The following is a 15,905-nucleotide window of genomic DNA, read 5'->3' on the forward strand; positions in this document are numbered from 1 at the left end:
TACTCAATATATAGCTGACACCTGACTTCAAAAGGGTCCCCTTCACTATATTTTTAAAGAAGCCCTTTCACCAGATCATGTTGAGCTGGACACAGGATGTAGTGGCTGCAGAATGGAAGATGATGTTTTTGCTTATCTTTTATTTCACCTCTCTGATAGAGATATCAGCAATCAAAGTATGACACTGAATGAGTTATATCCAAGGGTGAGTTATCAGATAGCAACTCATACATAGTAACATAGTTAGTAAGGCCGAAAAAAGACATTAGTCCATCCAGTTCAGCCTATAAAATTCTGTCAGAATAAATCCCCAGATCTACGTCCTTCTAAAGAACCTAACAATAACTGTAAGATACAATATTGTTACGCTCCAGGAAGACATCCAGGCCTCTCTTGAACCCTTCGACTGAGTTCGCCATCACCACCTCCTCAGACAGGGAATTCCATTCCAGATTCTCACTGCCCTAACAGTAAAGAATCCTCTTCTATGTTGGTGGAAAAACCTTTTCTCCTCCAGACGCAGAGAATGCCCCCTTGTGACCGTCACCTTCCTTGGTATAAACAGATCCTCGGAGAGATATTTGTATTGTCCCCTTATATACTTATACATGGTTATTAGATCGCCCCTCAGTCATCTTTTTTCTAGACTAAATAATCCTAATTTTGCTAAGAAGAAATACAGCCACCAGTGAAAAGTATCTAATAACACCAACTTAGACTTAAAAGTGAACTCATTAGGTGCCAAATACTTTGATCGTTACTATTTCTGCAACGAAGAGGCAAAATTTAGGGGAAAAAAAGTTTAATTCCACTCTGCAGCCACTACTACATTGTGTGTTCAGGACAACATGAAACATTTCATAAGAGGTCCTCTTTAACTTCACAGTGGAAAACCAGACTGGAAAAAAAAAAAAAGAAGGAAAAAATAGATATGCCTCTGGAATCCACTGAGGGCTGCTCCATTTACTTGCAGTGGATGCCACAGGGTACTGCACATCTGCCTCCTATTGATTTGACAATTTGAAATTGTCAAAATTTATTGAATGTCATGCAGCAAAATGTAAACAGGAAAGTATCCTTTTAAGCATTTGGACAGCATTTTCCACCCATTGTGTGAGAATGAGAACATTACTCTTCATATATTCAGTTGGGTGCAGAAATATTTGGACACATATTTAAAATATAGTTGTATAATCAATATGGGCTTAAAGTGCAGACTCTCAGCTTTAAATTTGAGGGTAGTCACATTCTAACTGGAGTAAGGGTTTAGCAATTATAGCTCTTTAAATATGTAGCTGTGTATTTTTAAAAGGGTCCAAAAGTAATTAGACAATTATCTCAAAAGCTCTTTAATGGGCTATTCCCTTGTTAATCTATCAATTAAGCAGGTAAAAGGTCTGGAGCTGATTCCAGGTGTGGCATTTGCATTTGGAAGCTTTGGAAGCTGTTGCCGTGAACCCACATCATGTGGTAAAATGAGCTTTCAGTCAAAAAGAAACAGATCATCGTTACACTGAAAAAGAAGAAATCCAGTAGAGCGTCAAAATGTTCAGAGTGGCCAAATCAACAGTTTGATACATTCTGCAAAATAAGAGCGCACTGATGAGCTTTGGAACTTAAAAAGGCTGTACACCCACAGAAGACAACAGAGGTGGATGATTGCAGAATCCTTTCCATGGTGAAGAAAACCCCCTTCACATCATCCACCCAAGTGAAGACCACTCTCGAGGAAGTGTGTTTCAGTATCGGAGTCTACCATAAAATAAACAAAAAAAAACTTCATGAGAGCAAATACAGAGAGTTTAGCACAATGTGCAAAACATTAATCAGCCTTAAAAATAGAAAGGCCAGATTAGACTTTGCCAAAAAAGCTCTAAAGAAGCCAGCCCAGTTCTGGAAAAACATTGTTTGCACAGATGAAACTAACATCAGCCTGTACCAGAATGATGGGAAGAAAATATGTGGAAAGCTTGGAACTGCTCACGAATAGTGATGAGCGAGCATGCTCTGATAAGGTTTTATGAGAGCACAGTTATGTGCTAAGAGTCTTCGGCGTGCTTGAATACTATGTTCGAGTCTCCGTGGCTGCCTGTCTTCGCGGCTGTTCAACAACTGCAACACATGCGGGGATTGCCTATGAAACTTGCAACCCTGCATGTGTTGCGGCTGTCGATCAGCTGGGAGACATACAACCGCGCAACTCATAGTATTTGAGCACGCCGAAGATATTCTATTAGCACAAGATTGTGCTTGGATAAAACCTAGCACAATCACTCATTACTACTCATAATCCAAAGAACACCACATCCTTTGTAAATCATGCTTGAGGCAGTGTGATGGCTTGGGCATGTATTGCTTCCAATGGCACTGGGTCACTAGTGGTTATTGCTGTGACTGAAGACAGAAGCAGCCGGAGGAATTCTGAAGTGTATAGGGCGATACTTTCTGCTCAGATTCAACCAGATGAGCTTTGATTGGACAGCGCTTCACAGAAAAGATCGACAATAACGCAAACATACTGTGAAGGCAACCCAGGAGTTTAACCCCTTAATGACCATGCCATTTTGTAGGTTAAAGACCAGGCCTTAATTTTGAAGTCGGACCACTGTCACTTTATGTGGTTATAACTCTGGAACGCTTCAACGTATCCCGCTGATTCTGAGATTTTTTTTTCGTGACATATTGTACTTCATGTTAGTGGTAAAATTTCTTCGATATGACTTGCGTTTATTTATGAAAAAAATGGAAATATGGCGAAAATTTTTAAAATTCTGCAATTTTCAAACTTAATTTTTATGCCCTTAAATCAGAGAGATATGTCACAAAAAATAGTTAATAATTAACATTTCCCACATGTCTGCTTTACATCAGCACAATTTTGGAACCAAAATTTTTTTTTTCTTAGGAAGTTATAAGGGTTAGAAGTTGACCAGCGATTTCTCATTTTTCCAACAAAATTTACAAAATCATTTTTTTTAAGGGACCACCTCACATTTGAAGTGAGTTGGGGGGGGTCAATATAATAGAAAATACCCAAAAGTGACACCATTCTAAAAACTGCACCCCTCAAGGTGTTCAAAACCACATTCAAGAAGTTTATTAACCGTTTAGGTACTTCAAAAGAAATGAAGCAATGTGGAAGGAAAAAATGAACATTTAACTTTTTTTCCCAAAAATTTTTTATTTGGACACAATTTTTTTTTATTTTGTCAAGGGTATCAGGAGAAAATGAACCACAATATTTGTTGTGCAATTTCTCCTGAGTACACCGATACCCCATGTATGGAGGAAGACCACTCTTTAGGCGCACGGCAGTGCTCAGAAGGGAAGGAGCATCATTTGAGATTTTGAGGCTGTGTGCCCACGATGCGTTTTTGTAAGCGTTTCCGCAGCATTTGAGCCGGATCAGACGCTGCAGAAACGCTTAAAAGATGCATCAAATTAATTAGCATGCGTTTTTGGCTTTTTGTGCCAATGCATGCGTTTTTAACCGCTCAGGAATCGCTTAGCGGCTAAAAACACAGCATGCTCATTAATTCCCGCATTGCTCAGCGTTTTTAGCCATCCCCAATGATCCCAGAAATCGCGTGTCAAAAAACGCGTCAAAAATCGCGCAAAAAACGCGAGGAAAAAGACGTGCGTTTTCTGGGAAGGGGATCCTTTTCCTGAGCGTTTAAAAACGCTAGCGTGGGCACATAGCCTGAATGTCAAATTGGCTGGAATCGAGAGCGGACGCCATGTCGCGTTTGGAGAGCCCCTGATGTACCTAAACAGTGGAAACCCCCCACAAGTGACCCCATTTTGGAAATTAGACCCCCCAAGGAACTTATCTAGATGTGTGGTGAGAACTTTGAACCCCCAAGGGCTTCACAGAAGGTTATAAACATAGAGCCATAAAATTAAAAAATCATATTTTTTTCCACAAAAATGATCTTCAATTAGCTATAATTTTTCCATATTTCGGCCGACAGAGTCATGTGCGGACTTGATTTTTGCGGGAAGAGCTGACGTTTTTATTGGTACCATTTTCGGGCACATAACCTTTTTTGATCGCTTTCTATTCTGATTTTTCTGATCATTTTTTGAATGAACAAAACCCAGCAATTTAGGAATGCTTTTTTTTTTTTTTCCCCCTCCGTTCCGCATGTGGTAAAATTAGTATGGCAGCTTTATTCTTCGGGTCACTACGATTACAGCGATACCTCATTTATATCTTTGTTTATGTTTTGGTGTTTTTTTACACAATAAAAACTTTTATAGAAAAAATATTTTTGCAACACTTTATTCTGCGAGCTATAACTTTTTTATTTTTTTGCTGATGATGCTGTATCGCAGCTCGTTTTTTGCGGGACAAGATGACGTTTTCAGCGGTACCATGTTTATTTATATTCGTCTTTTTGATCACGTGTTATTGCACTTTTTCCAAGCGGTATGATGATACTGCTTGGAAAAAGTATAACTTGCTACTTTTTTGGGTTTTTTTTACGGCGTTCACTGAACGGATTAACTAGGGTGATACTTTTATAGATGGGATTTTTACAGACGTGTCGATACCAAACATGTGTATTTTTTTGTTTATTTATTTATGTAAATGTGTAATTTTTAGGGAATTTTTTATATTATTTTTTCTTTTTTTTTTTTTTTACCTTGTCCCTTTATGGGACTTTCACTTTCGCTTTCACTTTAGGTATAATACATTACAATGCTCCAGCATTGTAATGCATTATACCAATGCTGAGAGCTGCTGACACCATGCTGTGAGCATGATCTCACCAGCTCTCCGTAGGTAAATGAACCGGAGGTTGTCATGACACCTCCGGGTCATCATGGCATAGGTCGGGCCCCGCGATTACGCTGACCTGAGGCAGAGGGAGCCCCCTACCCTCTGCCTCCCCCTCTGAACGCTGCGATCATGCTCGATCACAGCAGTGAGGGGGTTAACAGCCAGGGCGGTGGGGGCTCCGTTCCTAGCTGTCAGTGCAGGAGGCTCAGCCACTGCAGCGCTGGGCTCCTACACTGATCGGCAAGGAGTAACTCAAATTTCAGCTTCTCCTGATGATCACTGCTGTGTTTGGTCTGTCAGATTGACCGACCAATCACAGCGCTGTGGGTGCAGGGACCAAGTGCAAGGGTCCCTACCCCCCTTCCTGTGCCTCTCAGCTGTCATAGACAGCTGTCATAGACATTTACAACGCATGTCCCAGCGTACACAATGTTAAATATAGGTACGCAGGACGCATGTGGAAGTAGGCGGATCTTAATGGATAAAGTACGCAACCCTACGCTGGGGGCACAAACGCTACTGTGTAACCGGCCTTACAGCTTAAAATGCAGACTTTTCTGCTAGATATCCTCTAGTCACACCTTATGTTAAAGTGTGAGTCAAGGTTAAGGCTGAGTGCACACGTGGCGTTTTTTTCGCGTTTCCGCGGCGGTTTTAACCGCGCGATTTTGCCGCGAAAACGCGAAAAATAAGCATCCCATGCATTCCTATGGGATTCCGCAATGCTGTGCTAATGCTGCGGTTTTTACCGCGGCGGAATCGCTTTGCGGTAAAAAACGCAGCATGCTCATTAATTTGCGGAATTGTGGCGATCCCGCACCCATAGGAATGCATTGTTCCGCTTACTTCCCGCATGTGGCTGTGCACACCATGCGGAAAGTAAGCAGAACAATTGCGGATGGTACCCACGGTCCGGAGGAGAGGAGACTGTCCTCCGGGCTTTGGGTACCATATCCCTGTAAAAAATAGAATTTAAAATAAAAAATATTGCTATTCTTACCTTCCGGCGTCCCGCGCAGCATTCCCGCCTCTCTCCACGCTCCCGGTCCCAGTAAGCCTTTGCGAAAATGCCCGCGATGACGTCCGTTCTCGCGGGATCGCGAAGTCTCGCGGTCATTCGTGCGACGTCATCGCGGGCATTTTCGCAAAGGATTACTGGGAACGGATGCGCGGGACGTCGGAAGGTAAGAATAACACAATTTTTTATTTTTTTTTACATTCTATCTTTTACTACTGATGGTGCATAGGCAGCCTCAATAGTAAAAAGTTGGTCACACTCGTCAAACACTATGTTTGACGAATGTGACCAACCTGTCAATCAGTTCTCCAAGCAATGCTACAGATCGCTTGGAAAACGCTAGCATTTTGCACGCTAAATACGCTTGCAAAATGCTAGGTTTTTCCGCGGGAATTTAAAATACGATTTTCCCGCGGAATGGAATTCCGGAATTCTCGCGGTAATTTCCGCGAGAGTTCCGGTACGTGTGCACTTAGCCTTAAAAAAAAAAATAATATAGGTACACACAGTATTGTGCAAAAGTTTTAGGCAAGTGTGAAAAAATGCTAATGTTAGAATGCTTAGTTTATCACTTAACAAAATGCAAAGTGAATGAACAGGAGAAATCTAAATCACATCAGTAATGCAGACTCATTATTGTATGACTCTCCAGCCGCTTGGTGACAAACTGCCTTTGACTTCATTTGGAGCCAATCAGACAAATCCCTGATAGTATAGCATGATGGATAAGGATCTTCTAGTATTTCTCAGCATTTAAGAACACCATGACATGGTCAGTGTTGGAGTACCGTAGACACATAGCTCAGCCAAGAAGACTTAGTGCAGCAGATGAGGCACTATAACAGCTTTTAAAAAAGGGGTGGATGGTTTCGTCAGCACAAATGGCATTGTGGGTTATAGATAATTTAGTGACAAATAATTAGTGGAGAAAGGATGAATAAAGATGTGGGTCCATCAAGTTAAACCTATGCAACTATGAAACACACATGCCTACCTTCAAAAACTGGAAAATGTCCAGCAGTGGCATCAGCTCCGAACTGGCAGCAACCCAGAACCCAGTGGGACCCAACAACACCCACCTACTGTTTGGAGAAGTCTAGCCAGAAGTCTTCATGGAATAATTGTGGCCAAAAAAAAAAGAAAAACACTTTCCACGTGGAAACTAGGCCAAATGACTCAACTATGCACGAAAACACAAGAATTGGGGTGCAGAAAAATGGCGGATTTTTCTGTACTGATGAATGAAAATGCAAAATATTTGATTATAGCAGAAAGCAGTTTTTTGCCCCAATGGCTTGAAAGTGGTACAATAATAAGAGTCTCATACCATGGAAGAAAAAAAGCAGGACAAAGGCACAGCTGTATGACGGGTTAATGAAGCTGCACACACATCAGGGAATATGGGTGCCACTTCCAAGGAAAATAGTCTGTATATCCATAGAAAAGAAAGTGGATAGGCACAATCCGTCCCGAGCAAAGAATATCCTTTATTGTGGCATCAAGTTAACAACAGCAGGCAGATAAAACCATGAAGTACAGACGATGATCGTTTCGTGCTTACATTGCGCTCCAACAGGTCATCGTCTGTACTTGCTCCATGGTTTTATCTGCCTGCTGTTGGTAAGGCTGGTTTCACATTAGCGCTTTTTAAGCGCACGCACGGCCGGGGGTAGCTCCGCCCCCGAGCCGGCTCTCTGCCCGGCGTGCCCGCCCCTTGCTTGAAGCGCCGCCTCCTAGCGCACAGCGGCGCCTGCGATCGGCGCACCCTATCTTTAGCATAGGGTGCGCAGATCGTGCGCAGGCCGTGCGCTAGTTGCGCTTTGACCTGCGCTGCGCACTTTTGACGGTGCGCGCCAAAATCAAACTTTTCGGATTTTGGCGCGCACGGCGCACCGTCAAAAGTGCGCAGCGCAGATCAAAGCGCAACTAGCGCACGGCCTGCGCACGATCTGTGCACCCTATGCTAAAGATAGGGTGCGCCGATCGCAGGCGCCGCTGTGCGCTAGGAGGCGGCGCTACAAGCAAGGGGCGGGCACGCCGGGCAGAGAGCCGGCTCGGGGGCGGAGCTACCCCCGGCCGTGCGTGCGCTTAAAAAGCGCTAATGTGAAACCAGCCTAACTTGATGCCACAATAAAGGATATTCTTTGCACGGGACGGATTGTGCCTATCCACTTTCTTTTCTATCAATAATAAGAGTGTGCAGGCAACAATGAAGCATGGAGGAGGATCTTTGAAAGTTTGGGGCTGCATTTCAGCAAATGAAGTTGGGCATTTGCTCAGGATTAATGGTGTCCTCAATGCTGAGAAACACAGGTAGATACTTATCCATAATGCAATACCATCAGGGAGGCGTCTGATTGGCTCCAAATGTGTTTTTTCTTCAACAGGACAAACGACCCCAACATACAGCTAATGTGATTAAGAACGAACTCCAGCATAAACAATGAGTGCTGGACGTGATGATACGGCCCCCACAGAGCCCTGGACTAAACATCAAGTTTGTTTGAGATTATATGAAAAAAGTCAGAAGGATTTACACAAGCCTACATCCACAGAAGATATGTGGTCATTAATGGTCTTAACCCCTTAACAACCGCCAATACGCCTTTTAACAGCGGCAGTTAAGGGTACTTATTCCTCAGCGCCGCTTTTTAACTGCGCTGAGAAATAAGGGTATAGCTCCCCCAGCATCGGAATTTCTCTGGGGTTATCCGTTTACATATACCGCTACCCTCAGGAATTGCTGGTCTTCCTGATGAATGGGGACATGGTAGTATGGGTCCTTTAAATCTTAGACACTCATGTAACAGCCCGGGAATAAGATCTTTATTGCGGTCTTTATCGACTCCATTTTGAATGGCCTGTAGTCCATGAACTTGTTGAGGCCTTTCAGATTGAAAATTGCCCTGATTGACTGGTCGGGCTTCCTTAGCAGAAACAGGGGAGAATAAAACCCCCTTCCCTGCTGCTGAAAGGGCACCTCCACCAGTACCCTCTTTTGAAGTAGGAGTAACACTGTTTCGAGGGCCTGTTGTTCCTTCCAGGATCTGGGGGATGAGATCCTGATGCTGTGCCTGGGGGTGGATGTGAACTCTAGTCTCAGCCCTGATCTTATTATACAGAGCACCCTGGCATTGGCTGAGATTTCCTCCCAGGCAGGATGGAAGTGGGACAGTCTTCCTCCTACCTGGGACAGCCCATCACTTGGAGGATTTACGGCTCCTCGTCAAGGAACCCCCGAACATGAACCCCTTGCTCCTCGGTTTCTTAGCTTTCCAGTCGCTCTGTCTCTTGGAGGGTCTTCTCCTGCTAAAACTTCTCCTAGAAAAGGAACTTTTAAATTGGGGACAGGACACACTGGGAAAACATTTTTTCTTGTCTGCTGCCTTGTCAAGTATATCGTCCAGGGCTTGGCCAAAAAGATATTTCCATTCACACAGGATAGAGCATAGCCTAGTTTTGGACTGAGCATGTCCCAGCCAGCTTTTGAGCCATAGGGCTCTACGGGCAGCATTAAAGGTTTGCCGATCTTACAGCTAACCTAACAGAGTCGGCCGAGGCATCGACCAAAAAGGAAGCTGCTCCCCGCAACAGCGGAAGATCTGCCAGGATCTACTCTCTTGGGGTGTTGTATCTTACATGGTCGCCAAGCTGCTGTAGCCACACCATCATTGATCTTGCCGTGCAGGTTGCTGCTATCGCCGGCTTTAATGAGCCTGCCGATGACTCACAGGTTTGTTTTAGGAAGACGTCTGCCTTCTTTTCCAAGGGATCCCTGAGAGTCCTTAGGTCTTCATAGATCTTTTAACAGACTTAGCAACCGCATCGTCGATCTTTGGGGTCTTCTCCCACATGTCCGCGTCTTCCTCATCAAAAGGATATCTCCTTTTTGAAGAAGATGGTAGTGGCCCTTTTCTTTCTGGCCTTTTCCACTCCCTATTAATGAACATTTTGATTTTTTCATTAACCGGAAAGGAACGCCTCTTCCTCTGATCCAAGCCACCAAACATAACAGTCTTGGTAGTCTTGGGATCAGATATGCCCATAGTGGACCTTATTGCCCTAACCAGCCTGTCAGTATCCTCAGCTGGGAAGCAGGGCTTACTCCCTGTGTCCTTTTCAGAGGACAACTCCATCCAGTCCGAATCCTCCCTCATGAACTCTACTGATCCTTCAGACTCTGACGACAGTAGTTCTGGCTTCCCCTCTTCTCTTTGCCCAATCAGGTGTTTTGAGGACTCCTGAACCTCCAAACTAATGATGGCCTTCAGGTCCATAGCGAACCCGGGGGTTTCTTCTGAGACCGTCTGCTGTATACACCCAGGGCAGTGTCTTATTATAAGTGCTGGGTAGATCCCCCTTGCACAGGGCACACTCCCTATTGTTCTGCTTCGAACAAAGTTCAGGGCCTACCCTAGTAAGGAACACACAGAGAAAGGGGGGGCCTGTTTTAATACAGTGCACTTTCACGTAGATCACTCACTATTCAACTGATCGAGCTACGGTACCGGAGACGGGGGCTGAGCTGGTTCTGAAGGACGTCTTCCCCTGGCAGTGGACTTGTGACCTGCCTTGCTCTTCAGGCTGGTCCTGCTGCTTGTACGACTGCCATTGCATCCTTGTAGATGCTGCTGGTGGCGCTGAAAAGGCTTCTGCGTCGACTGCAACAAAGAAGATGGTGGTAGTGGTGGCGGCTGCTGATGCAGTGGCGCCGGGCAATGCTGCTGTGACTGCTGTAGCTCATCCATGATTTGAATGCTGCAGGAAATGCCACCATCGTCCTGGGCACTTTCCTTTAAATATCGGGTGGCCCCGCCCACCTCAACTCCTGAGGTTTCAAATCCGGGGGGCTGTGTGCAGGGATTCCCTTAGCCCTGCGCATGTGCAGACCTGGATGGCCGCTGAAGTCCCCGGAGCGCTATGTCACAGAGACTCGACGGACATCCTCCTGCGTTCCGCACGTGCGCAGACCTGGATGGCCTCGCTTTCCGGCGCACACAGCTCCAGGACACGCCGGCTTCCTCCAGCGTCCCCAGCCATGTGAAGACCCGGAAGCGCGTCCCGGTGCACATCACTGGGGCGCTCCTGCAACCCCCAGCGTATGCAGACCCGGGACCCGTGTCAGCTACGAGACATTTGCTAAAGAGGTCTGCACCAACCTCCCGGTCGGCGTTGCCTCAACCGCGGATTGCATCCTACATTCCCGGACACCCTCCCGGGTAAGTGTATCGCTTCCTTCTGCAGGTTCCCATGAAGATAGGAAACTGAACTAATGCAGAGAGGAGGAACCGCCTTTTTATTCTGTAGTTTTCCTGTCTTGGTTGGTGGATATCCTCTCTCAGGTGGTGCTGCCATGGGAGAAGGGAAAAAGTAGAATTCATTTTTTTCCTTCCACATTCCTTTAGTTCTCATGAAGCACCTAAAAGGATAATAAACTTCTTGAATGTGGTTTAGTGCACTTTGAGGGGTGCAGTTTTAAGAATGGTGTCACTTTTGGGTATTTTCTGTTATATTGACCCCCCCAAACTCACTTCAAATGTGAGGTGGTCCCTAAAAAAATGGTTTTGTAAATTCTGTTAGAAAAATGAGAAATCGCTGGGCAAATTTTAACCTTTATAATGTCCTAACAAAAAATATTATGTTTCCAAAATTGTGCTGATGTAAAGTTGACATGTGGGAAATGTTATTTATTAACTACTTTGTGTGACACCAGTCTCTGCTTTAAGGGTACAAAAATTAAAAGTTTGAAAATTGCTAAATTTTCAAAATTTTTGTCAAATTTCCATTTTTTTCATAAATAAACGCAAGTTATATCAAAGAAATTTTACCTCTAACATGAAGTACAATATGTCACAAAAAATCAATCTCAGTCAGTGGGATCCGTTGAAGCGTTCCAGAGTTGTAACTTTATAAAGTGATAGTGGTCAGAATTGTAAAAATTGGCCCGGTCATTAAGTACCAAATTGGCTCTGTCACTAAGGGGTTAAGATTCTGAAAACAATACAATTTAGCATCATGATATACATTGATAATATCACTTACGACCAAATGGCATGTAGCAACTAAATCAAATGTAGAAATATGGAGAACACACAGTCCATGCTACTTATTAAAAGGTACATTTTATTCATCAAAATATTAAAAAAAAAAAAAAAACATGCATATTAATTACGCACAAGAGAATCAGTAAAAAGTAACCCAGTAACTGGGCAAGAATAACAGCCAAAGAAAAGAGTTTATATATAGCTGGGAGGATATAAGTATCCCAACACTAGCTAATGATTACAAGAAATAAGCTGTGGTGTAATATAGATAAATAATCAATTAAAAAGACATAACCACATTCAAAATGGTCAATAATACATGCTCAGCAGCCTGAATTTGATTTGTCTTCCTAATCCCCTGCTGTATGTAATATAGCAGATATGTGTCATGATTAGCACTTTCAGTGATTAGAAAAAGGTTGTATCAACGCTCTTCAATGTCACACAAACAAAGCAATGGATTAAAAAGATGTCAAGATGTTAAATACCCATTACTGTGTTGGCAGTGCAGCAGCCCAGATTCCCCAACGTATGTTTTCCAAACGTTGCTTCCTCTAGTTCTCGAAGGCCGGTTTCACATTTGCGTTTCAGGGCGCAGCGACGGCCTGCGCACGGCCGCCACTAAGCCCCGCCCCCTGACGCGCCTCCGCCAGTAGCTCCGCCTATCGGTGCATGACGCTGCGTGCGTCCCCTATCTATATCACTGGGGACGCAGGCCGTGCACAGTATGCGTTTGGCGGCGCATGCGTCCTTTTGACGGTGCGCAGAGCGCAACCAAATTGCAACAGGTTGCGTTTGGCGCTGGTCGGCGCACCGTCAAAAGGACGCATGCGCCGCCAAACGCATACTGCGCACGGCCTGCGTCCCCAGTGATATAGATAGGGGACGCAGGACGCATGCAGCGTCCTGTGCGGATAGGCGGAGCTACCGGCGGAGGCGCGGCAGGGAGCGGGGCTTAGCGGCGGCCAGGCACAGCCCGACGCAGCGGCCATAAAAGCTAATGGGAAACTAGCCTAAGATGTATGAAACAACCTCCTTGTCAAAGTGTGGCCTCACCAAACATTCATGTGATTTAGATTTCTCACTTGTTCATTCACTTTGCATTTTGTTAATTGAAAAATAAATAAATAAAAAGCTTACTCTGCAGCATTTCTTCCATACCTATCTAAAACTATTGTACAGTGGTATGTGTGTATAATATACACACACATTAGACAGATTAAAAAAAAAGTGCCAGATTTACCATGTTATAAGGTATTTTGGAGCATTTTAGACAAGTTTAGTTTTTTTACATTAAAACGTTGCCACATTGTTTGGCTTGTGTCAAGTGTTAGTCCACACCCCTTTCCACCAAACCATACCTGCTTGCCTGGCAAGCCACAGAAAATCACATAAGTATGGGATTATGAAAGAATGGCGCTTTTTGCTTGCCAATTCTCCCCCATTGTCTAAAAAAAAAAATTAGTATTAGTAATATGAGAAGGTGCCCTCTAACAAGTGTGATGTAAGGGGGCTACACACCAAAATATCAAATCTGCAATACATGTTAGATCTATGTTCAGCACAGCATGGTGTGTGGGGTGTCCCAACAGTTCACAAATACTATTATGATGCCATTTGGTAAAATGCGTCAATGAAGTTAAAGTGGTTGTCCGGGCTTTTCACATAATCTCAGTACATATCTGGGCTGCAGAATTATGACAATAAGTAATTTACTTTCTGTCACTAGTTTGCACGGTTTTCTAGATATTCTGAACAGAACGTCCAAGGGGGGTGTTATGGCATTGAAATAAGAACTAGTCGTAACCTCCTACTCTACTCCAAACATGCCCTCTATAGCAACAACCCCACCCTCCATAGCTACAGGCCCTCCCCCTCCACATGAAGAATAGTCCTGTATTCTGGGACAGGCTGCTCCCATCAGTATTTGTGTCATTAGAGACACAGTGCTCACACATACACTGCACCCTGTGCAGATTAGAAGCTGCAGACCCCATCACTGGCCATCGCACAGTCTGTTCTCACTGCTGCCAGCAGCCTGGGACAGTGAGGGAAGGAATTACTGATAATGAGTTATGTATTGTAATCATCGAGTGGCCCAGAATACAGGACGATTTTCACTCCTCCTCACTGGTTTCACTTTCCATAGATATAGATAACTGTGTGTGTCTGGGGGAGGAGCAGCTCTCTCTGCACTGAGGCTGCTGGAGGGGGAAGAATTCGTTACTGTGTGATGAGGGCTGCTTCATGTGGACGGGGAGGGCCTGTAGCTATGGAGGGTGGGGTTGTTGTATAGAGGGCATGTTTGGAGTAGAGTAGGAGGTTACGACTAGTTCTCATTTCAATGCCATAACACCCCCCCCTTGGATGTTCTGTTCAGAATATACCTAGAAAACCGTGCAAACTAGTGACAGAAAGTAAATTACTTATTGTCATAATTCTGCAGCCCAGATATGTACTGAGATTATGTGAAAAGCCTGGACAACCCCTTTAATATTACCTTTAAAAGTGTGATGACAAATATGAGGGGTTGTGGGTCTTTCTGCAGTACATCAAGGTCTGAATAACCAAGGGAATGGTCGTGAAGCTGGGCAATGCCTCCACAGCAGTGTCTTTGGCCATCACGAGGGTCTTCTCCTGCTGCAATCCTGCGCAAGCTACGTGAAACTTGAGGGTACTCTATGACATGCTGAAAAACATATTTTAGAGAAATCAGCCTGATTTAACAGTTCATCCATAGACATAAGGCGATAAATCACAGGAAGAGCCCGCGAGCACAACTTTTCCCCATATTCCATATTTGGATCAATCCCATAAATTAGGCCAGGGCCGGACTGGCCATTCTGGCAAATGCCAGAAGGGCCTGTCTGGTCATGGGCCGCCTTGTCTGCTACGTTGTTAACAGAATCAGTGTTCTCAAGACAGCCATACTGTTAAGAGTTGTGACGGAGCTCAAAGTAGCTGACTCGGTCACTTACCCCAGCAGGCCACAGGTATTATTAGAAATATTGGTCTTGTAGTAAATCTTGATTTCCTCCATCCAGGGTATTATTAGTAATACATCCCATCTGGTGCTTGGGGATGAAGACAACATGGGCCTGTGTGATTGCAAATGCCAGGGCTGAATTTCAGTCCTAGTCCATACCTGAATTAGGCCCATCAGGTTGTAGACGTTTACTGCAACCAGCCTTACCGCAGTGTCGCACAAGAACTCTGCCACTTCGCCTTCTTTCATGCTGCAGATGATGGTCTCCCAGACGGGCAGTTTGAACTTCTTCCCTATAATCAGTTCCATGGGTTTTTCCCTGGTAGAGCTGTCATCCAGCTGAGTGCGTTTATCATCACACAGTAAGGTACGATAGTGGAACGTGGCCTACAGGAATACAATAGGTACACCACTCATATCATTTCACACAAGATTTCTCCAGCACCACCCCTGCACAGCTTGCTTGGTGCCGCACTCCACATTAATGAAAACAATATGTAAAATGGGTCATTTTTTAAAAACAATATTTAAAACGAACCTAAATGTTAAAATCACCACCCTTTAAAAAGGAACCTGACAAATGCTGCCTGAATCATAGGAGAGACGCTGCGGCATTTCACAGAAAACCATACGGGACTCATCTGGACAACCCCTGCTTAAACATTTCTGGGCCAGAGAGAAAATAAAATCAATGTATAGTCACCTCTCGCAGCGGCATTGCTCCTCCGATAGCAGAACTGCTGGTCTTAGCAGGTGATGTGACATTGTTGTGTGACCGCTGAGCGGCTGCAGCTCATCAGTATTCATGGACGTCCGATCTGACACAATAGTAGAGGTTGAAGCTAGACCGCGGTAGCTGGTTTGTCATATCACTGCTACAGCCAAACAATGTCGTGTTACTCACCAGGAACAGCGGCGCCAACATCGAAAGGAGTGTCATTTCTGTGAGAAGTGGGTATACATTGGTTTTTATTTTCTGTGGGGCCCTGAAGTGAATAAGTTTGGATTGTCCAGTAGTGGACAACTCTAAATGTATGGTTTTCGCTGAAGACCTGCAGCGAACCAGAGTAAATC

The 15,905-nt window shown here is 44.5% G+C and overlaps 1 protein-coding gene across 5 annotated transcripts in view; it reads right to left on the reverse strand.

Annotated features, from left to right (window-relative positions):
- The window catches only part of AIP (AHR interacting HSP90 co-chaperone), a 33,949-nt gene that overhangs the window by 16,368 nt on the left and 1,676 nt on the right, over window positions 1–15,905 (reverse strand). For 3 of the 5 annotated variants that reach the window (XM_073588242.1, XM_073588239.1, XM_073588237.1), the window contains exons 2-3: window positions 14,991–15,218; window positions 14,346–14,534 (exon numbers count right to left, since the gene is read on the reverse strand). In XM_073588242.1, the coding sequence (XP_073444343.1) occupies window positions 14,346–14,534; window positions 14,991–15,218 (417 nt within the window). The remainder of the gene's footprint in view (window positions 1–14,345; window positions 14,535–14,990; window positions 15,219–15,905) is intronic. The other 2 variants (XM_073588241.1, XM_073588238.1) reach the window with 1 other exon arrangement.

The sequence above is a fragment of the Dendrobates tinctorius genome, unplaced genomic scaffold (assembly GCF_039654945.1).
Source record: "Dendrobates tinctorius isolate UK_male_01 unplaced genomic scaffold, ASM3965494v1 ptg000103l, whole genome shotgun sequence".
Taxonomy (NCBI): Eukaryota; Metazoa; Chordata; class Amphibia; order Anura; family Dendrobatidae; genus Dendrobates; species Dendrobates tinctorius.